The sequence below is a fragment of the Ursus americanus genome, chromosome 24 (assembly GCF_024610735.1).
Source record: "Ursus americanus isolate L20-20 chromosome 24, mUrsAme1.1.p, whole genome shotgun sequence".
In the NCBI taxonomy this organism is placed as follows: domain Eukaryota; kingdom Metazoa; phylum Chordata; class Mammalia; order Carnivora; family Ursidae; genus Ursus; species Ursus americanus.
The window spans coordinates 5734754-5756979 of record NC_142150.1 but is presented as its reverse complement, the minus strand read 5'-3'; the positions used below and the strand labels follow the sequence as shown (position 1 = coordinate 5756979).

The following is a 22226-nucleotide window of genomic DNA, read 5'->3' as shown; positions in this document are numbered from 1 at the left end:
GAAATCCTCTTGCCTAAAATTCTGATTTGTATTTTCCCAGGAATACCAATGCGAACTGTGATCTCTAATTGAGAAAATTCCTCTCTCGTTAACTAGCAGTAGATTTTAATGGGAATTGCTCTTTCAAGTTTTGCACTTCGGGCTCAAACCTTTCACTTGCATTCATTCTTTTTAGACTACTGGAGCAAATCCCGGTGAGAGAAGATGTGCAGTACTGCCCGGCGGGCTTCCGGGCACCAGTTTCCTTTCCTTGCAGGTACTCTGCTTTAGACGGTCGGCGCTGTGGGTGCCACCAACAGGCTTTAGTGGAACCTTCCTGAAAGCTTTTCTGAGTCCCCAGTTGGTCAGAAACGATGTTTGTAAGTCCAAGTTTTGCTCACGAAGCAAGATAGAAACTGGAAGGAAAAAGTGGCTGCTTCGGAAGCTAGAATAAGCCTCTGATTATTCTTTCCTCTAGGAAAGAACACGCTTTGAGAATTTGGGGCCCCAGTTAACAGGAAAGTCAAGTGAAGATGGAAAGCTGGGCCCAGGTGTCATCGATCTTACGCGGCCAGAAGATGCAGAGGGTGAGTGGCTTTTCCGTAGCTCTTTTCTGCTGCTCTGGGAGGTTATGATGGTGCGACTGAGTTAGCTCTAGGACCTTCTGTGGTCTTCCCTGGGAGTACTGGCTGGATTTTTTTTTTGGCAAAGCAGAAGAAATGTTAGCCTCCATTATATATTATAGCTGAGGACGTTGAGAGGTAGCTAGATCCTATATCACTGAACACATAGCCATTCAAGGACTTCAAGATGCCACTTTCCAGTTTTTAAATAAAAGGACCCTCTGCATTCCAGTGAGTACCAGAATTCTGTGTGTCCTCCATGTCACTGAATTCTTGTTACAAAAGGACTAACATACAAAGGAGGATTTTTTTTAACCCTAAATCAAGTGAGTCCCAGGTTCAGTCGAGCCATTTTGGGAACTAAATGATGGTTTGTTGCAGATCTCGCATAAAATTAATAATTGCTCGGGCAAGGCCCAGCCTGTGCCCAAGCACTAAGTGTTACTAAAATTCTTTTGAAAGTCGGATGGAAAGACTAGCTTCACTCTCAGTGGGTTTACCCACGGCACTATCAATGCCTGTCCACTCCTCTTCCCTTTTTGTTTGTTTGTTTTAAATGCACAAGCAGCAAATCAGCAGAAATTGCTCCCCAGAGGCTGGGTACAATTTATGAGTTAGGTCAGCACTTTGGTAGTAATGTTGCCTGGTTATTTACTGTGTCATCACAGAGTAGGGACTGGTTTTCCCGTTAGCTGTTCCTTTGGCAGAATCCCTCCCACCAGTCAGGGAAGATTAATTTGTTCTCTTCAGAGTAACACAATACTTCACCCGACTTGGGTCCCAGCTGAAGTTCTTTAGCTTGAGGAGAAGAATCTTACTATTATACCCTTTACTCGCGGAATTTCTTCCAGGACCCTAATCCCCGGAAAACACACGAAGCCATTTCATAACCACATCTGAACTGGGCATGGCTTCTGGTGAGAGCTTGGGACCATCCCGGCTGTTCAGAAATCCCTGGCATGAGTGCTAAAAGATGGACAGTATCAGACATTAGGAAGCACTTCAGAGAGTTTCCAGAAGGCAGATTTTTTTAATACCAGTAGGAGAGACCGATGTTTAATGATAGTCCTGGGGACAAGGTGTTAAATTCTGATTGGTGTGTGTGGGGATGGGGGAAAGGGAGGGAAGAGGAAGAGGAAGAGAGAAGGAGGAGGAAGGGAGGGACAAAGAGGACTCAAAACCAGATATACATTCACTGACTTTCATGAAGAATGTGTACTAAGAGCACAGTGGCATTGATATTTTATAGGCCCTTAGAAGTACAGGTTTTTCCTCATGAGGATTGAGGTTCCTTGGTCTAGGGAACCGGTTATTCAGGTCTGGCCCGTCTCAATTTTGTTGCAAGTTCATACCACAGAATACCTAAATCTTTGACCCTACACAGTGAAATAATATTTTTCATCACTTTGGAGTACTCAATCTGTTCATTTTTCCATAAACTAGGAGGTACAGAGTTTTATCACCTTACCCTTGTTCCAACGGTTCTCTTAATCTGTCATTCTTCCTTCTTCATTTGGTTCCTTAACTGTATAATGGATATATACATGGTCAGTTACCTCTCAATAATGCTAATGATTTAGTTAATGATATTATGGGCTTGGTAAATTAAAAAGCCTGATCGGAGTTACTAACCATTGTGAAAGGAAAAAATGAAAACCTTGACTGTAGGGAAACATATTGTATAGAAATATTTTTAGAGGGGCGCCTGGGTGGCTCAGTCATTAAGCGTCTGCCTTTGGCTCAGGTCATGATCCCAGGGTCCTGGGATCGAGCCCTGTGTCAGGCTCCCTTCTCAGCGGGAAACCTGCTTTTCCCTCTCCCACTCCCCCGCTTGTGTTCCCTCTCTCACTGTCTCTTTCTGTGTCAAATAAATAAAATCTTAAAAAATATATGTATATTTTTGGAAATTCTGTTCAATACCCAGATCATCCGGATTCAGACCGGATGTAGCAGACCGATTTCCTGGCTACCTTGGTCTTTGTTCTTGTTGTTCGTTTGTTAGCAAACATTTTTGAAGCACTTACCTGCCAGAGACTGTGCTAAGCTTTTACACCTATTTTCTCACGTAAACCTTATTCAACTCTGTAAAGAAGATATTATTATCTCTTTTTCACTTTATATATGAGAATGTGAAAGGTGAGAGAAATCAAGTAACTTGCCGCCGGTCACATAGCGAGTCAGAGTAGAGCTGAGGGTTGATCCCAGGTGGCCTAGGCCCAGAGCCCACACTCCTGAATACCGCGCTATACCGCATGCCCTGTATACACAGAGAAATACATGGCATCTTCACTTTTCTGAACAAACTCCTTGTGACCTTCCTCAGTATGGCCCATTTCCTCTCCCCTAAATATAGCAAGTCATGCTGCACACCAGCTCTCGTGTTACTCTGTCACACAGAGCAGCAATGCTGGTGAGTGTAATAGGAGAAGGGCTGTAGTGGCCCAGGAGCTTAAGGAGCGTGTGAAAACCTCCCTTCAGAAGCTTGCCCGGAGTTGCCATTGAGACCTCGTGTGCTTTGGGGGACTGTGAGTTCATGAATGGAGTCAAGTTACTAGCTCTCAGATGGACAGAAGCGCACCGCCTTTGTGAGGACTGCCGGGATGGGCAGCAGCCTTCTGCTGACTTCGGGATATTTCCTGGCATCTGTTCAAGTAAGAGCTGATTGCAGAGCCTGCTGGGGTTATAGTCCCTATTAAAGTCAGAGCAGATAGCAGGTACACACGATACTTTCTTACTTTGCTCCTTCGCGTTTCCCTAGCAGGAAGAGTACGAAGGGACCGCAATAAAAGAATAACTACAACTTATAAACTCCTTCAATCAGTTTATGGTCTAAACAAAACAAAACAAAATAAAACAAAACCAAACATTCCTTAAGTGTCTGCTGTGTGCCAGAACTAGACACTAGATAAACCAAGGGAAGCAAAACAGATATGTTTCTGAAGTCTTGGAGTTTAAAGTCTAGTGAAGGAAGACAGAAGATTAAAAGGGAAATATCTACAGACAGACAGACAGGCATAATTATCACGGGAAAGGTGCTAAAAAGATCAAGACTTCGTTATGCCCCCTAGAGATTCAGAGTGAGAGCTGCTTAGGTAAGCTCATTCGGCAGGTGAACGCTGCGGCTCTGGCCTAGCACGTCACGTCTTCTCGGTCCACACGTGATCCTCTCCATGTTTCCTCTGGCTTGGCACGGCAATTAAAATGTTTTCCTCAGCTTTACTGAGATAGAATTGACATATAACACTGTAAGTTTCAGGTGTACCATGGGGTGTTTGGTGCACATGTACATTAGGAGATGATTACCACAATAAAGTTAGTTAACACATCTATCACCTTACATAATCACCCCTTTTTTATGAGAAAAGTTAAAATCTATCTTCTTAGCAACTTTCAAGTACGTAATACAGTATCGCTAGTTATGGTCACATGCTCTACGTTAGCGCCCCAGAGCTTATCCATCTTGAAACTGGAAGTTCATATACTCTTTGACCAACATCTAGTCCTTTTCCCATCCTCCTAATCCCTGGAAATCACCATTCTACTCTCTTTCTGAGTTTGCCCTTTTTAGATTCCACATATGAGTGAGACCGTACAGTATTATTTGTCTTTCTCGGTCTGACTTATTTCACTTTGCATAATGTCTTCGGGGTCCATCCATGTTGCAAATGGCAGCATCGTCTTCTTATTTGTGGATGAATAATATTCATCCTTCAGGAGTTGTGTGTATCTCTGTGTGTGTGTGTGTGTGTGTGTGTGTAGATATATAGAGAGAAAGATAAAGAAAATGTGATATATGTATATATCTATATCTATATCTGTATGTCCATCCATCAGTGTACATTTAGGTTGTTTCCATGTCTTGGCTATTGTGAGTAACGCAGAACAGCTATCTTAAAGGGCTATGCTGTCCTCCCACTTGCACCCCATCCTCCTGTGAGGCTTCTGAAGAGACTAAAGTACGTCAGCTTAGGCGATGAGGGCCTGTTCCAGCTGGGCTTCCCAGGAAAATATCTGCCAGTCGTGAAAATGCCAATATCACTTAGTAAGCAACTTGTGGACCTGCTTCATAGCTCTGAGCGTGGAAGCAGCAAGGGAAAGGTCACCCAAAGAGGCAGCTGTGCATGTGTATTAAACACTCATCAAAATCAAATGACAAAACCATAAGCCAGGAAAACAGAAATTAAAAATATAAAAGGCAAATGCCTTCAAAATTTTATTTTTAAAGTCCAGCTGTTATTTGGCTTGAATATGACAAGACAGCATTTCTTGTTCACCATGATATTTATAAAACTACAAATTCATTGGTGCTGGGGGCCTAGGAAACATGTGTAAGGTCCTGTTATACTTCGAAGCCGTTGAAGGCTTACTGTGTACTAAGCACACAAAACGTGTTAGCTCCTCTGTGGGACATGGAAGGGAGAGAGGACTTGATTAGTGGAGTCTGTCACCATGTCGTAAGAATGAGGAACAGCTGTTTAACTTTTTATGGACTCTTCACATGGCATTTCCCCTTTCCTTGTTCTCTGGCAAGAGTGCGATGTTTCCCCCAACTCTCATAATTTCAAGGTTGCAAATTAGAGTGGGAAGGGCGCTGGCCCGGTTATTGGGAAGTTTGGATTAAGGCTCTTTTACGAAAGGATGGCAAACTGGTGACTAATGCCTCCTTATCTTTTAAGAGAGGTTCTGGATTCCATTATCTCTAAGGTCCCTTCCAATTCCAAGATTGGACACAGAGTGTGCTTCTTATAGGAGGTGATCTGGGCACAATAGCTTCCGCTTAGTCTTTTCTCAGAGAAGTGAAAGAGGAGACCAGTACCTTCGAGAGGATATTTGTACCACTTGTTGCAACCAGTTTTCAGGTCCCTTGAACTTTTCTTTTTATTAATGAGAAGGTCTCTCTGATAGTAATTCCCAGTTGCCTTTCACAGATGGGCCCCTCTCTTCTCTGTTCTCTCCTTCTCTTCTCCCAGCAATCACAGTTGTGGCTTGCCTTCTTTTCCATATTCTTTCTATCCTATTTCTTCTCTCTCTCACACCTGGCATCTCTAAAGAGATATTTTCTTTCTTTCTTTTTCTTTCTTCTGTTTTGCAGACTATCTGGGGTAAGAAAACATTTTTCTAACACCTTTTTAATTCCCAAATTCAATTATTGTATCTCAGCCTCAGAGGGAGACTGCACCTCATTTTGATGGGGGGGAATAGTGGAATATGAGCTCTGAAAGGGATGAGCTCTGCAAGGGATTATCATTGACCAGACTTCTGGACCCTGGGCTGAAACCGTGGTGATGTGCCGTCTGTCCTCCGTGTATTAAAAGCATTGATTTGAGTGTAAATGGATACGTGCACCAAGAACAGTCCCTTTTTGAACTGTTGCTCTCAGATTCCCAGATTTGCGTAGAAGAGTTTTATAGATTTGCACTGAATTGGGAATTGGATCCCAGCCAACATGGCGTTCACCCTCCTGAAAGCTTTACTTTTTGGTGAGCTTCTCATTGCTTCTACATTTTGTACCTCAGGTTAGCTCTATTATTGTCAACTTAAGCTCTCTGGTTGTAGACAAATAAGAGGGACTGCAACGTCTCCATTTTTTTTTCCCTTTAAAAATGCACCACTTAATGTTATTAGTAACATTAATATTATTTTCTCTTAAAAATTCTGTTTACCCTCTGATTCACACTCTGAGAAGTCCGTGACGCTTTCTTCAGTCCCTTGCCCCTCCCTGGATCCTTATTCCTTGTGGAAAGGGAAGATTGGCTTGAAGATACACAGCTCATTCAAGGCAGCAGAGGGAAGCTGCAGTGTAATCTGGTGTGGGGTTTAAGGGCTACAGCGGCCTATACTTCGGAATGTGAAAATCATTCGTAGTTCAAGCCCACCAGAATACAGTGCTTCACATCGCAGCACTTAGATTCTCAGAACTGGAATAAAGGAGAGACATCATCAAACTCACAGTCCAGCCGAGAAATCCCTTCTTATACCCCTGACAAGTGGTCAGCTCACTTCTGTTCAAATGCATCTCGTAGTCTGTTAACAGACCCCTGACTACTTCTTGAGAAGCTCATTCTGATTCTGATTATTAATTCTTTGTTGTTCGTAGCCAGAATTTGTTTCTGCTTCCTTGGAACTTCTACTCACCGGCTCCATCTGACTTCTCAGTTCCAAAAACAATAAAACTCCTATTTCTCCACATGACACCCCTTCAGATATTTGCTCAAGGGCCAGGAGACTTACATTCTAGTCGCTCCGCCCTTGGCGGGTCACTTTCTTTCGCTGAATTTTCTTGTCTGTAGCTGCAGAAGTTGGTCCAGGTGATTTCTAGTTGACACTTTTTTTAACTGTCTTGTTATACTGCCATAAAATTGAAATCATTCACCTTTAAGTCAACTAGAATGTAACAAGTATCAATTAAGGACCACACCATCTTTTAAAGAAATGAAATTATTATAGAAATAAACTATCTCTATAATGAGATGTCTTTGCCCAAGAAGGAATCCAAGTACTAGAGTATATATATCAGACATAAAAGATGGAAAATTGTACATATTAAAAGAAAAGACTGAGGTAAATCAGAAGAGAGCACTAATCAGAGCTATGCCGTGGGCGTACGGGTCTGCCTTTCCCTACCTGCCTGGAACAGTGTTTCCAGGAATCTTAGAGGAATGAATAGGCCAAGCGGTTTCTATGGAACCAGCAGGCTGGGGTCCGAAGCCAGGATTAGTAACCAGGGAGGCCCAAGACCTGGTGAGGACTGAATAACAGCCACAGACTGGGAGATAAGCCGAGTTCACAAAGCCCCTGGCTCCGGACTAACTCTGTTGTATGAGTATCACAAAAATGTATTTTACTGTGGATATAAACAGTTTTAGAGGATCCTGTGCACCAGTTTATATCAGCACTATATATAAAGTGCCGCTCTCTTAAACAAGCAAATAAACTTCTCTTAAAGAAATATATTTGCTGTGTCTTAAAAGCTCCCAAATAACTTTTAATGTTGGTGGAAAACAATTTCCATTGAACTCTCCAAGTGATGGATAGTCCTGATGGGGCAAGAGAGTGAAATGTCAAGACTCTCGTATAACTCCATCCCCTAATACTTCATAAAGGGAGCTCAACCTGCTTCTCAGAGTTGCTTAAGCTAGAAAGCCTGAAGAGCTAGCCTCCCTTTACTGGGGAACCTCACCCTGGCCAAGGGCTGGTTTCTCATTGGGCTGACTTTTTCTCTAAAGAAGTGTCAATGACAATGCATAAAACCACCACACACACACACACACACACACACACACACACACACACACCCCGTTTTCTGACTGCTTATCATCTACCTAGGGGGAAAATGCTTGTCTAGGCTATTAGTGAATCACACGGAAGTACTTCCCCAATTTGTCTGAGAAACTGGACCACAAAAGATTAACAACATCTACCATGAACATTAGATCCAAGATAAGAGCAGCCGGCATATGTTCCCAGTGGGGCTACAAAATCAGTCCGTGCTTCCTCAGTACTACGTGGATCTGCTTCACGTACTCCAGCGCATTAGAGTAAGCCCTGCCACGTTCGGACTGGCTGTGTAGCTCTTGGGGTGTGGACCCTGTCTGGTTACCTGTCCCAGAGTCATCCTGTCTGGCAGCAAGAGCCATTTGACTTGCTGTCTGCAGGCCAGTGAATTCAGCCCAACCTTAGGCTGGTGGGGTTTAGAGCATCAAGCCAATTTGGAGTGCTTTTTGAATTCTTTCTGCTTAAGGTCAGGATTGGATTTGAGACCAACCTTTTCTCCCCCCTAATTGGTCCTTTCTCTTTTTCAAGTTCTGATAACTGTGCTTCTAACTTATTTCAAAAAGTTGATAACCCCCTAGCTGTTTCTCATTTTTTGTTACTGACTCTTACCTTTTTTTTTTTTTTACTAATGTATTTTTATTTTTGCATTCTCCTTCTTTTATATTCATGGTCTCATTTTACTCTGCTTATGCCCACTACCTGCTATTTCCTACTCTTTAGGGCCGTTCTCCATAGACTGAATTGTTGGTGCCTATAGCCAAACCCTTCCAGTCAGGGTCTGTCTGTACTTCAGGGGTCCCCAGTCTTCGGTTTTACCCCCATGTTCCAGTTACAATGTACTGATGATCTCTTATGTGCACAGCACATATGGGCATGGCGGGAAGGATTTTTTAAAAAAATGGACTGACTATATTCTGTAAGAGCTAGTAATGTGGTTGGGATTATAATGTTAGCAACACATAGAAAGCAAAGCAACCTAAGGGGTTACATGTTCAGGTATGTCGTTAGAGAACCAGAAAAAAAAGTGCTCTTTAGAAGAGGAAGCTACAGTGCTTTTGGACAGCAATGACTGTGGCAGGCCTGATAGAAATATAGCTGGAGATAAGCTTAGGTTTGGATGAGCAGAGAGAAGGGAAAGAACTTTCAGTTTAGGGAATAATCCAAGCAGGCACAAGAACGGTAAAGCACACAGACATTCATAAGGAAGTTCCAGAAGGGAAGACTCACCTTTCTGACCCTTGTCTTCTCTACCAAGCCCAATAAAGCCTCACGTATAATTGTAGTCAGTAAATATTTGTGGAATTGAACATGTTATAGAAATATCTGGGTTCCATATTGTGGATGGCCTTGAAAGCCAGGCTCAAGAATTCGGACTTGGCCACCAAATAAATAGACATTAATTTTTAATTGTTCAAGATTGACTTAGATCATAGAGGTTAAAAATATGGAAAAGCAGCAGTTAGTTTAGTCTGGAAGATCTGTTAGTCTCTATATTTTTTTGTTCTGTATAATAGTCTTTCGGAGGGGCTATTCAGTGGTTGTCCTTTCTTATAACATCGTCAGAGAGCTGAGTAGGAGTTAGGAGGGTTTTCGTCCAAGTCATATCAAACATATTACTTTTCTTCCTGGGGGTATTGCTCATTGAAGTGTGATTTCACTTTGTCCGATGTGACCGATGGATGTCTTACAGATCTGTCCTGTACTTTTGCCTCTCATTCGTGGCGAGTGGTTTTTTCCAGTTGTTTTTGTTCAGTGAATACTTACCCTTTGACATGATGCCCCATATTAGGTCTTGTACCAGAGGGAAGCGAATGTGTAAGAATCCATCGGCATTTGCATTATACTGTAGACTGTTACATTTAGGAGGAGGCTGTAAAAAGTAACTCTGAACTAAAACTTAATATCCCAAGTTTCAGCCCTGGAGAGAAGAATTTCATAAGCAATATATTCAACCATTTTAAATTTACACTAAAAATACAAATTGCAGCTTACTGGTTTATATGTACTTTCATGGCAGAGAAATCACTTCATGCTACTTCAATATAAGCTCACTCTTCACTGGGAAGGCTGGTCCCACGTGAGGACAAAATGGAAAGGGAGAATGGTCAGTCCATGTTGCAGACCTACGGAACTGTTAGTGGAGGAGAAAGAAAAACACCTGTCAAATGTCACCTACCTTGCCCTTTGTTTATTACCAGTCTCGTAGTCAATAATCCTAATCCTATGTTATTCCAGATGAGTCTTTTATAAAAAGCCGTTCCATAAATTCACAAGATAAGGATCTCTTCCTTTTTTTTTTTTTTTTTCTGGCAAGGACTGAGCAGTATAGTCTGGTTACAATTTCCACATGTGGGAACCGGGGGATATGAGATGGTGGTTTGGGGTTGGGTCCTGTGCGTATTTGATAAATTTTAGCTTTTTATCATAGAGACCCTTTTGAGTGTTTTTAGCTGTGGGGCAGAAAAGAAGCTCCATGAAGCAGTAAATTGCACTCTCTAGCTAACTTGTGGGCTCATCTTATAACTACTCCGAAGAACAGGCCTGTGCAGCACGGGAAACATCACCAGATATGGGGAAGGACTGGAAACGGAATAGTTGGGGGTTAAGCACCTGCTATGTCCTAGGTACCGGAACAGGCATTCTCCTACTTGTCTTGCTGGTACTACTGATATTATTTCTAATGGCAACTACTGCTTGTTGAGTGGCTCCTGGGTTCTAGTAGATGATCTAAGAAATTTATATTCCTACTTAATCTTCACAAAGATCCTGCCAAGTAGAAATGATTAGTTCTCTCTTGTCAGGAGATGAGACTACCGTTTACAGAGAAGGGAAATAATTTTCCCAAGTTAGGAAAGGTCAAAGGTACAGTTAAAACCCAGATCTGTCTAACGACACGGCATCTGAGTTGCACTGACTCCCATTTTTCTCCAAGATGAGCTGATTGAGTTGCTGGCGTTTGTTGGAGTAGCTTTTTCCTGTTGGTTTTCATTAAAAAGCAGAAAAAAATGAGAAATAGAAACTTTTGAAAGATTTTTTTAATCTTTCAAACTGTACAAATATTAGGTACCTTTCAAATACTTCCACCAGATTCTCGGGGTGAAGGAGTTTCGGTGGATCTTGGAAATGAGTTGTTTGCCCCAAATATTTCTAATATTATTTTCATACCATAACCTAATAAAAACATTTAGTTTCTACTGCACCCGTGATCTGCATCTCTCATTCTAATAAAAGGCGAATTCCCTGAAACGAATGGAGAAGAGAAACCAATTAAATTAGAGTTTTATTGACTTTTAAAAGCTAAGTCCAGATGCGATTGAAACAATTCAACTGACCATTTTAGAAATTAATTCTGATGGCAAATGTGAAACTTAGGGGATAGTTACATCTGAGTTCCTTGTGATTTTGCCACTTACTAACTGTGAGACTTGGGCAATTTCACCTTTCTAAACCTCAGTTTCCTCATGTGGAATAAAGTGTGGATTAGATGATCTTTAATCTCCCTCTCATGTTCACATTTTCTTATTCTACGAGCATGTTTTATCTGTTTCATAACGACTCCGCTGTCTAGGGAAGCTCCATCATACACCGGTTTGAATGCCTGCTCCAGTTGTATATATTTGCACATACCCTACAACACTAGAACAGCTTCCAGATTTAATATTTCCAGAAAGCTCAGACTTGCCCAACCCTCCTTTCAAGATTTCCCTGGAAGTGGGGAAGCTGGGATTTCAGAATTGTGTGGTGTGTAAGTCAGTAAAAGAAGTCAGATTAGAACCAATGATCTCTGAGTCCCAAACACCAATGGATATATTTTCCCATCAAAGCCTTATTATTTTACAGGGTGCTCAAGTAAGACAAGGTATTTAATAGGATATTAAAAAATGGGATTTATACAAAATCTATTTTCAGAAATTCCCAGGTTCTAATGCAACAGGTAGATATGTGAGTCTCACTCTAGAATTTTCACCGTTAAAGATGTCCACTGCTCTCCACCTTTGAGTACTTACTTATGCCCACTTGTGTAGAATACTTTGGGGATGCAGTTATGAACAAGACACGGCCATCCCTTTACCCTTTTGGGTTGCACAGTCTCAGGAAGAAGGTGAGCACATACAACTGGTAATCTGGATAAAATACGATCAATGTTAAGATAAAGGGATGCAGAGGACATTGTGGGAGCCCAAAAGACTTAACCCAAACTGACAAACCAGGCAAGACTGCATGGAGAAAACCAGCCCTGACATGAGTCAAAGAGTAAGTGATTGCAAGGTGGACAGGAAATTCTAGGACAAGGGAAAAGCATGAATTCTTAGTGTGAAACAACAGGCTGTCTGGAGAACTAGAAGTAGTTCAGCATTATAAAGTAAAACATTTTGAAGTAGAGAAGGCAGAGGTAGAACTAGAGGCATAGGAAGAGAACCAGCTCATGGAGAACCTTACTAAGGACTTCATCTTTGGGGCATTAGGGATCCATGGAAGATATTTAAATACAGGAGAAGTCTGGTCAGGATTGCGTTTGTGATGGATCACTCTGGATGAAATTAGGAAAGGTATTAAGTGGGGACTGGGGACACCGAGCTGGAAGTAAGCATATCTGTTAGAAGGCTAGTATTTATAATAGTCCAGCAGAGACAGTGAGGCCAAGCCAACGGATGAGTGACAAGGATGGATGCAGTAGTCCCTTTGTTAACTAATTCTGAGACCCGCTTCATCTTGGTTTGTGCACCTTAATTTCGTGTAGAATCTATGGTAGTGCATTGAGCTGGATGAAGCCAGAAGCTGCTGAGCCACATGAATTATTTAGCCTTCCAGCTTTTTACCAGCCTCTGTCTTCTCCAAGGGAATCTACTTGAATCCGAGCCTGGTTCCCCTGAAAACTTAGGAAGCCAGAACCTATTCTTGTCTTACTTCATCCGTAGTGGTCTCTGGTTCGAACTTAAATGACGTCTTTTCGCCTGGGCTCAACAGCTTGGAAGCTTTCCTCCTGTGCACAGAAATAGCAAGTAGATAATAAGTAGGCTATTTGATGCTCTCTGCTACTTTCAGGTCATTAAAATAAAGAATCACGGAAGTTATCCCAGTTGCCTTTGTATGCTATAGTTGAAACAAGATAAGGTCTCTGTTTAGTTATCTGTGTAAAGCGAATATAACTTGAGAATTAAAAAAAAAAAAAAAAGGTAAACATGGGCACCAAAACTGAAAGCAAGAGACTTCTGAAACTACAGACTGGTATATCACTGGTTAGAATTTCCTTCATTTTGCAAAGCCACGAGCCACATGCATCAGCTCACCACAAAGTCATTAAGCCTTTTTAAGCTCAGATGAAAAACATTAACAAATACCACAAAAGGCTTTAGTATAGCCCCTTTGTTCATTCACATATGGCACTTTATAACTCGTGCGCCACTCTGGTCGTGTGTTTGTTTAAGCTGCCTCCATCAGGCTGGTCCTGAAAGAACAAAAGACATCTTGAGCAATCCTAAGCAGGAAATGGGCTAATCTAAACATGGTTTGTGACACTTTAAGTAGAATAGAAAGGGGAGGGATTGATTAGTCATTAATGTCCAATTGGCTCCATATGGATGTTGCAATAATAAAGCCTTTTTTCAGAGCAGTAGCAGAGTTATTGAATTAGAGGTTTATGTTTCCTCAGAGCTGACCTTAGGGAATTCCCTTTTGGTTCTTCTTGTTGATCTCTTAAAGAGAATGGAGTTTCCAATAGGAAAAAGTAGAAGCTTTATCCACAATAACACTTGCTCACAATCCTGTAACTCAGGAATGCATTAATTTACCATCGTTTTAATTCCTGCCATAATTTCAGTCCTTCATGCTTTCTTTGCATGCTCTTGCATCTCTGGTGGGGCAGTAGTTCAGAGACCAATTAGACAGTGGCATGAACTTCATAATGGGTAATGGGCTCCTCTAATGTGCTTAGCTGTGGCAGAGAAATGACATCCTTACAGGGGGAGAGTAATGTTCCAGCCCAGGCATGGTGGGCTTTAAAACTCAGTTATTTCAGATCACGGAATAGTGATTGGGGTAGCTTTGGTGTAGGGGAAATGGACTAGACTGCAAGTCGGAAGACCAAGGTTCTAGATCTGGCTCTGCCCCTTATGAGCAGCATACCAGCATCTAGTTATTCCAGAGGAAGCTAACACAACCCCTCTGAGCCTTGGTTTTCTCCTCTATAAAGTGGGGCAAATATATCTACCCCCCTACAGATTTCAAAGGATTGTAAAGAGAATTCAGATAACGTATTTACTGAAAGCACTTTGTAAATATTGTTGTATATAAAATTGCTTAGCACACATGGTATGCCTGTCCCGGAAACTGACCTCCCGCCTAGTCTAGTGAAGTGTCTGTTTCCAAAATACCCAATGAAAGTATCTATCTATCTATCTATCTATCTATCTATCTATCTATCTATCTATCTATCCCTCTAGGTTTTTCAGTGAATTTCTTGCTATAAAGTTCAATAGTTGAAGTAAGTAAGGTATTTATTTTTAGTGGGATTAAAGAAGGTAATTCTTTGCTAACCTAGCTAGCTAATCTTGTATAAAAGACATGGCAAACCATAGTCTTCACCCCTGGCATCCCTTCTCAGAAGATGAACACATCACTTCTCTAATATTAAGACTCTTGCTCAGCCATGGAATGTATCTTCCTGCCAAGTAAACCACTAGGCTAGTGCAATTGTTTTGTGTTTTATTTTGTTCTGTTTTTGTAAGAAGAAATCAAATTTGAATTCCAAGCAGCCTCCTTATAATGAAAGTAAGTTCACTTTCTGTCAGTAAGTGGGAATGTGAAGTTTGCAGAACTTCCATAATCGTAGGGAGACAGCTATCAACCATTCCTATATAGTGAATTAGACTTCAATAGTAAGACAGACTTGGTGAGATAAACATGGTGAAATTAATACCTTCCATCTTTCCTAATTTTTCAAGCCCCCTTCTAAAATTCCTTCATCTTCTATATTTTTGTTTCTGATGCACTCATTATCATTATTTCTATTAACCCAAATAAGGGACTATTAATTGTATCATGTAACTCTTTCCAGAATCCCACAGAAGAAAATCAACTACTCTGTTGATAGACTGAAGTACTCTAAAATACTGTGATTGCCAAGCAATCCAGTGGTATATATTTATGTCTCTTTTTATTAAGAAGCTATTCTGCCCTTCTTAATGTATATATATATATTTTTTTTTTTTTTAATTTTCGTTACTATCATTTATTTTTTAAATTTTTTTTTGGTAAATGAGACCAACTTTTTGAGATCGCAATGGCTTGAATATGCCATACACTCAAGTCCACAGAGAAAAAAAACTTTCAGGAAAAGATCACTTTTGTTTGTTTGGCTTTCTATTTTATTTCGGTTCTTTTGCTTTGCTTTTTTTTTTTTAAACTAAGAGTTAAAACAGTTTTACTTTGAATAGTATCCCATTGTATGGCTATACCACAATTTGTCCATTCTCCAGTTATTTTCAGTTTTTGGTTATGATGAATAAAACTGCTATGATATTCTTACATAAATCTATTTCTGGACAAAGTTTTTATTTGTTTTGGGTAAGTACCTAAGAGTGGAAATGTTGAGTCATTGGTAAGTATATATTTTACTTTATAAGAAACTGCCAAACTGTTTCCCAAAATGGTTACGCATTTTACACTTTCACCACCAATATATTAGAGTTCCAGTTGCTCCATATTCTTGCCAATGTGTAGTGTTGTAAGCTCTTCTAGTGGGTGGGAAGTGGTATCTATTGTGGTTTTAATTTCTATTTTCCTGATGACTAATGATATGTAATACCTTTTCATGTGCTTATTGGCCGTAACTATATACATATTTATATATTACATTCCTAATAGCATCAGAAAATAAGATACTTGGGAATAAATTGAACCAAAAAATTGTGTAAGACCTCTGCACTAGAAACAATACATTTGTCAGTTAAATGAAAGAAGATCTAAATAAATAGAGGAATACACCATGTTCTTCCTCTATTTTGTAAAGTGCTCGTGCCTTTTGCCCATTTTTAAATTAAGATTGTTTGTTTTCCTGTAGAAGTTCTTCATATATTCTTGATACAAGTTCTTGTCAGATATGTATATTATGAATATTTCTTCCCAGTCTGTGCTTTGACATTTTATTTTTTTTAACAACAACTTTTTGATGAGCAGAGTCTTAATTTAATAAAGTTCAACTTACCGTTTTTCTTGTATAGTTAGTACTTAATAGGCTATTTCTAAGAATGTTTGCTTACTCCAAGGTCACTAAAATGTTCTCTTATGTATTCATTGAGTTTTTGCTTTTGGTTTTGTTATGATTCATCTCAAATTAATTGTTGGGGTAGAATGTGATAAAAGGTCAAGGTTCATTTTTTCCACATATTTATCCCCTTGTTTTAGTACTATTTGTTGAAAAGACTATCATTTCCCACCTTAACAGCCTAAGTCTTTATTGAAAATTGGCCATATATGTGAGAGTTTAATTCTGGACTCTCGAATTCTATTCTAGTGGTTTATTTGTCTATCTTTATACCAATACCATACTGTCTTTTTTTACTCTAGCTTTTACAAATGTCACATTTTTACTCGAAGTCTTGAAATCAAGTATTTTGAATCCTCCCACTTTTTTCAGTTTGTTTTGGCTGTTCTTACTACTTTATTTTTTATATAAACTTTAAAATCAACACGTTAATTTCTAGAAAAAATTATCTTTGGGGGATTTTTTTTATTGGGATTGGGTTGAATATATAGATAAATTTGGAAAGAATTAACATCTTAACAATATGGAGTCTTCTGATCATGCTCCATGAGTATGGTGTATTCCTCTATTTAGGTCTACTTTAATTTAACTGACAAATGTATTGCTTTTAGTGCTGAGGTCTTGCACACTTTTGGGGTTCAATTTACTCCCAAGTATTTTATTTTCTGATGCTATTAGGGATGTAAACTTAAAAAAATATTTTCTAGTTACTTGATGCTAGTACATAGGAATACAGTTGCTTTCTGCATTTTTATATTGTACATTGCAATATTGCTAAATTCACTTACTAGTTTTAGTAATTGTTTTGCAGATTCCTTAGGATTTTCTTTGTAAACAATTATCTATGAATACAAATAACATATTGTTTGTATATTTATTCTTTTCCAATCTGTATGCTTTTCATTTCTTTACCTGTAAAAGAGTGTTGATAAGCAATGGTGAGAGTAGACATCCCCTTTCTTCTTAGTTCTTAGGGGAAAGCATCCAGTAGTTCCCAAATAAATATGATGTCCTACAGGTTTTTCTTAAATGCCCTTTACCAGACTGAGGAAGTTCTCTTCTGTTACTAGTTTCCTGAGAGTTTTTAACATGAGTGGGTATCAAATTTTGTTAAAATCATTTTCTGAATCTATTGTGATGATCGTGTGTTTTCCCTTTGTTTTGTTATATAGTGAATTACATTGCCTGATTTCAGATGTTAAATTACTTACATTCCTGAGATAAATCCTATTTAGTCATGATTTATGGTCTATTTTACATATTGCTGGCTTTAATTTGCTAACATTTTATTAAGACTTTTTGCATTTATGTTCAAATCTTTGTCAGGGTATGATGCCACCTCATAAAATAAATTTGGGGAATGTTCCTTCTACCTCTACTTTCTTAGCTTATATAAAATTATTTTACTTTTTCCTTAAACACTTGAAAGAATTACCAGTGAAACCATTGGGACTGGAGTTTTCTCCATGAGAAGGTTGTTGGCTATAAATATAGTTTCTTTATTAGCTATAAGAGTATTTAGATTTTCTATTTATTCTTGAGTGAATTTTAGTCGTTTGTGTCTTGTTCATTTTATCTAAGTTGTCAAGTCTATTGGAATTAAGTTATTCACAATAATCTTTCATTATCGTCTTAATGCGAGTAGTATCTATAGTAAAATACCCTCTTTCAATCCAAATATTGGTATTTTTGTTTCTTTCTTTGTTGAGCAGTCTTACTAGGGGTGTATCAGTTTTATTGAGCTTTTAAATGACTAACCCTTGGCTTTATAAATTGTCTTTATTGTGTCTGGTTTGTATTTCTTTGATTTCAACTCTTTATCCATTCTGAAAATCTCTGATTTTAGTTGGATTAGTTAATTTATTCATATTCAATGTGATTATTGAATTTGATGGGCTTAAGTCTTATAATTTGCTATTTGTTTTCTGTTTGTTCCCTCAGTTTTTGGCCTTCTGTCTTTCCTTTCTTTCCTTTGAGTTAATTGAATCCTGTTAGTATTAAGATTTTATTTCTTTAGAGCAGTGTAAGGTTCACAGTAAAATTGAGAGGAAGGTACAGGGATTTCTCTTCCCCCAGACATGCATAGCCTTTCCCATTATCACTACACCCCATGAGAGTGGTACATTCAATGGATGGACCTATCTTGACATATCATACCAACCCAAAATCCATAGTTTATCTTAGTGTTTACTCTGGGTATTGTACATTCTATGGTTTTGTACAGATGTACAGTAATACATATCCATCATTGTGGTATCATGCAGAGTATTTTCACTGCCCTAAAAATCCTCTGTGTCCTGTCCCATCATCATGGTACATGATGGCACACATGGCAACCACTGATCTTTTTACTGTCTCCTTTCGAGTCCTTTTTTAGTCTTCCATTTGAATTATTCTATTGGTATTTTAGCTATACCCCTTTGTATTTTGTTTAGTTGTTGTTTCTAGTGATTTACTATAAATCCTTAATTGAGTTTTCTTACAGTTAAAATTAACCACTTTTCACAAAATAAAGCCACCTTTAGCAATTTAATTCCATTTACTACCCTTATCCTTCGTGCTAATGTGCCATTGTTCTCACATGTTTTACCTCTTCATATGTTATAAATTCCACAATAATGTTATATTTTACATTAAGTAGCCCCTTGTCTTTTAAAAACATTAAAAAAATCAACTGTTCATTAAGGAAATACACAGAAGAAAACAAAGCTGGTTTTTTTTAAGTCACATATTTATTATTATTGATGCTCTTCATTTCTTCTTGTATATTTGAGTTTCTGTCAGATGTTCTTTCTCTTCAACTTGAATAATTTCCTTGAGTATCTCTTTTGGTATTTGTCTGCAGGTAATACATTTTTTTCAGCTTTAATTTATCTGAAAATGTATTTTATATTCGTTTTTAGAGCATATGCTCACTAGGTAAATGTCTGAACTGACTTATTTAATTTCAGCATTCTAAAGATGTTCTATGGTCTTCTAGCCTTCATTGTTTCTTATGAATAATCAGCAATCATTTATATTATTGTTACCTTGTATGTAATATATCCTGTTTCTCTGGAACTTTCCCTTCGTCTTTGGTTTTCAGCATTTTGGCTAGTGTCTAGGTACAGTTTTCTTTGAGTTTATTCTGCCTGCATTTATCTGAATGTCTTGACCTGTAAGTTGATGATTCTTACTAAGTTCCAGTAATTTTCAACCAGTGTTAATTCAAATATTTTTCAGTCATGATTCTCTCTTTTCTTTTTTGGAACTCCAATTACACATATTTTAGGACACTTAATATTGTTCCACATATTGTGGTGTCTCTGTTTGTGTTTTTAGCTTTTGTATTCTCTTTGTTTTTGAGACCGGATCATTTCTTTTGATGTATTTTCAAGTTCACTGACCCTATATCTGCACTCCAAACTTCTGTGAAATCCGATCAGTGAATTTTCATCTCGAATATACTTTTCAGTTCTAGAATTTCCATTTCTCTTTCTAGTTTCATTTCTCTACTGAGTTCCCCCCCAACCCTGTCTATGTATTCATTATGACAATCTTTTCTTTTAAGTTCTCAAACATGTTTATAATGGTTGCTTTAAAGCTCTTGTTTGCTAATTACACTATGTGAGTCATCCCAGTTTCTCTTTCTGTTGAGGTTTTATTTGTTTGTTCTGTTTTGTTGTTATCTCTAGGTCATATTTTAGTGTTGTTTGCACAACTTGTAGTTCTTTACTATATATTGTACACTGTAGATTATAAATGGTAGATTTATTGTCAGATCATTAGTAATCATTGAGACTATTAAGAAAGAATTGCTCATTTAGTTTCCATTCTGATGTCTCATTGAATATATTTGTTCATGTCACTACCCTGCTTAAAAACTTTAAAGACTTCTTGGCTTGGCATTCAAGGTACTTAGCACATCTGTCCCTTACTTACGTTTCTAATTTCATCTCTTAATACTCCTCTATTTTTTTCTATAAGCCCAAGCATAGCCAGCTTCTTTTTATACCCTAAACCCTATCAATCTTTTGTTATAACTCTGTGCCTTTATTCGCACTAATTCTCCAGCCTAGAATACTTTCAAAGTCATACCTGCTGGCAAACTTTTCTTCTTCCTCTAAGATGCCACCAAGCACCACTGCATCTCTGAGGCTTCCTGATGGTCATCTGTGTTCATTCCAACGACATCGATAGCTTCTCGTCTCCACTTTCATAGTATTTTTTAATTACCTTTGTTGGCACTTACACTGTTTTGTAGTTTTCTATTTATGTGTCTGTTTCCCTCACTGGACTGAATCCCTTTTTAAAAAGGCACACATGTTATCATTCTTTGTATACCCAATCACAATGTTGGGTCGATCTGAAATTTGTCAGAGTGTTTGCTGAATTAGTGCCTAAATAAATGATTACTAGGCACATTATAGAATTAGCCAAAGTTCTTCCTTAGAGAGAACTTTATATATATACACATACCAAACACTTACTCATTCACTCACATAACCCTTGGAATTTATCCAGGAAGGGGGCCTCTCTAGGATTAGTTCAGGACCATTGCCATAGTCTATGATGGTTACACTGGCCTTCTTTCCAAACCACCTGGAAAAACTCAACTTTCTGTCTTCTCTTTAAATCATTTAAATCACAGATTTCTAAGGAAGTCTTTGCCTTGGCAATTTCTATTTTTTCCCCATGGACTATCTTTCTTTGTCTAACTGAAAGTTTGCCTTTACCCAAACTATGATATGGGGAGACAAAGGATGAATTAATCAAACCAAAGCCCCCTGGGGAAGCTGAAGAGAGCAGGAATTCATGGAGTGCAGGGAACACCGCTTTTCCATGGTGCGTAGTGTGGTGTTGTTGACCTCCTGACCTTTCAGTAACTGTCATTTAGGACTACTACTGCTCATAATTAAAGACACTTAGGTCAGTCTAAAAGCAGTAGTTTTTAGGTACATAGCTTTGGGTCTAGGCTCCTTAGAACTGCTTTCCGTGAGGAGCTATACCGTGAAGAGTGAACTGCCAAATGATTTCTCTGCTCTTAAAAGTAAAAGAGGCTGCCTCAGAGAATTGTGAGACATTCCCTAGGACAATTCTGGATTCTGACACAGAGCATTAGCTATTTTAGAATGAAGTGCTGCTTTTTTTTTTTTTTTAACTTGGTGTTATTTTAAAAAATGAATGAAACAGTATGGAGTCACACTTGATATGTAGATTTTAATTATAACAGAAAGTGGATTTTAGGCGTCAAATATTCAGACTCATAGCACACCTTTTGAAAACAATTCTATAGTATTCTATAGAATTTTCCTTATGTGTTTAAAAAGCCTTACATAATATATAATCTTCATTTTCTGAATTTATACACACATACGCAGTCATATGTATTTCTACTGCTGCAACAATTCCTCAACCACCTTGTTTCATGAAGCAAAGTTTAGGGAAGCTAAGGAACACTTTCAAAATATTCTTTTGGCTTTGTGCCTTCAATACGTTCCTAAAATTTGGTCTCTGATCAGATATCAGGTCTGGTTGAAAGGTGGTTTCAAACCTTGGCCTCCCTGGATAAGTCTCTTCTTCTCAAATCTTGGTTCATTGATATAACAGTCCTAGTTTAGGTCAAGATGTCCACATTCATTTTTCACTTGACTTTCCTTGGAAGAGAGGAGAGGAGGCAAGAAAAAAGTGATAATGTGCCTGCCTTGGAGCGTCTCTATTCTCCATTCCCACCTTCACATTTTCATGCTTTGTACTGTGCCTGAATTTCTAAATTTATGGGAATATTTGTTGTGAGTCCTAGATATCTGCTGTGTAATCAATTCATTGTCAGTGTCACGTAGACCATATGTACTATGGGAGAGAGGGGCGAGGTAGATATAGGGTAGTTGGTGGGGTGGGACCTGAGTCTGTCCCTTGGAAAAGAGTAGAATTTGGTAAGATAGAAGAGAGTAGGAAGGATATGTTAAGACTGAGGTATGGAGTGAGAGAGAGAGATGGGGCCTATGTAAGACATGTCTGCGGGAATCCGTTGGTATGGTGTAGAAGATCTGCTAAGACCGGGGTCTAAAAATCCACCATGATTTCTTGCAGTCCATAGGAAA

The 22226-nt window shown here is 38.8% G+C and overlaps 1 protein-coding gene across 50 annotated transcripts in view; it reads left to right on the top strand.

Annotated features, from left to right (window-relative positions):
* SOX6 (SRY-box transcription factor 6) overlaps positions 1 to 22226 on the top strand; it is a 586648-nt gene that overhangs the window by 541101 nt on the left and 23321 nt on the right. For all 50 annotated transcript variants that reach the window (XM_087855313.1, XM_087855321.1, XM_087855326.1 and 47 more), the window contains one exon: positions 458 to 566. In XM_087855313.1, the coding sequence (XP_087711439.1) occupies positions 458 to 566 (109 nt within the window). The remainder of the gene's footprint in view (positions 1 to 457; positions 567 to 22226) is intronic.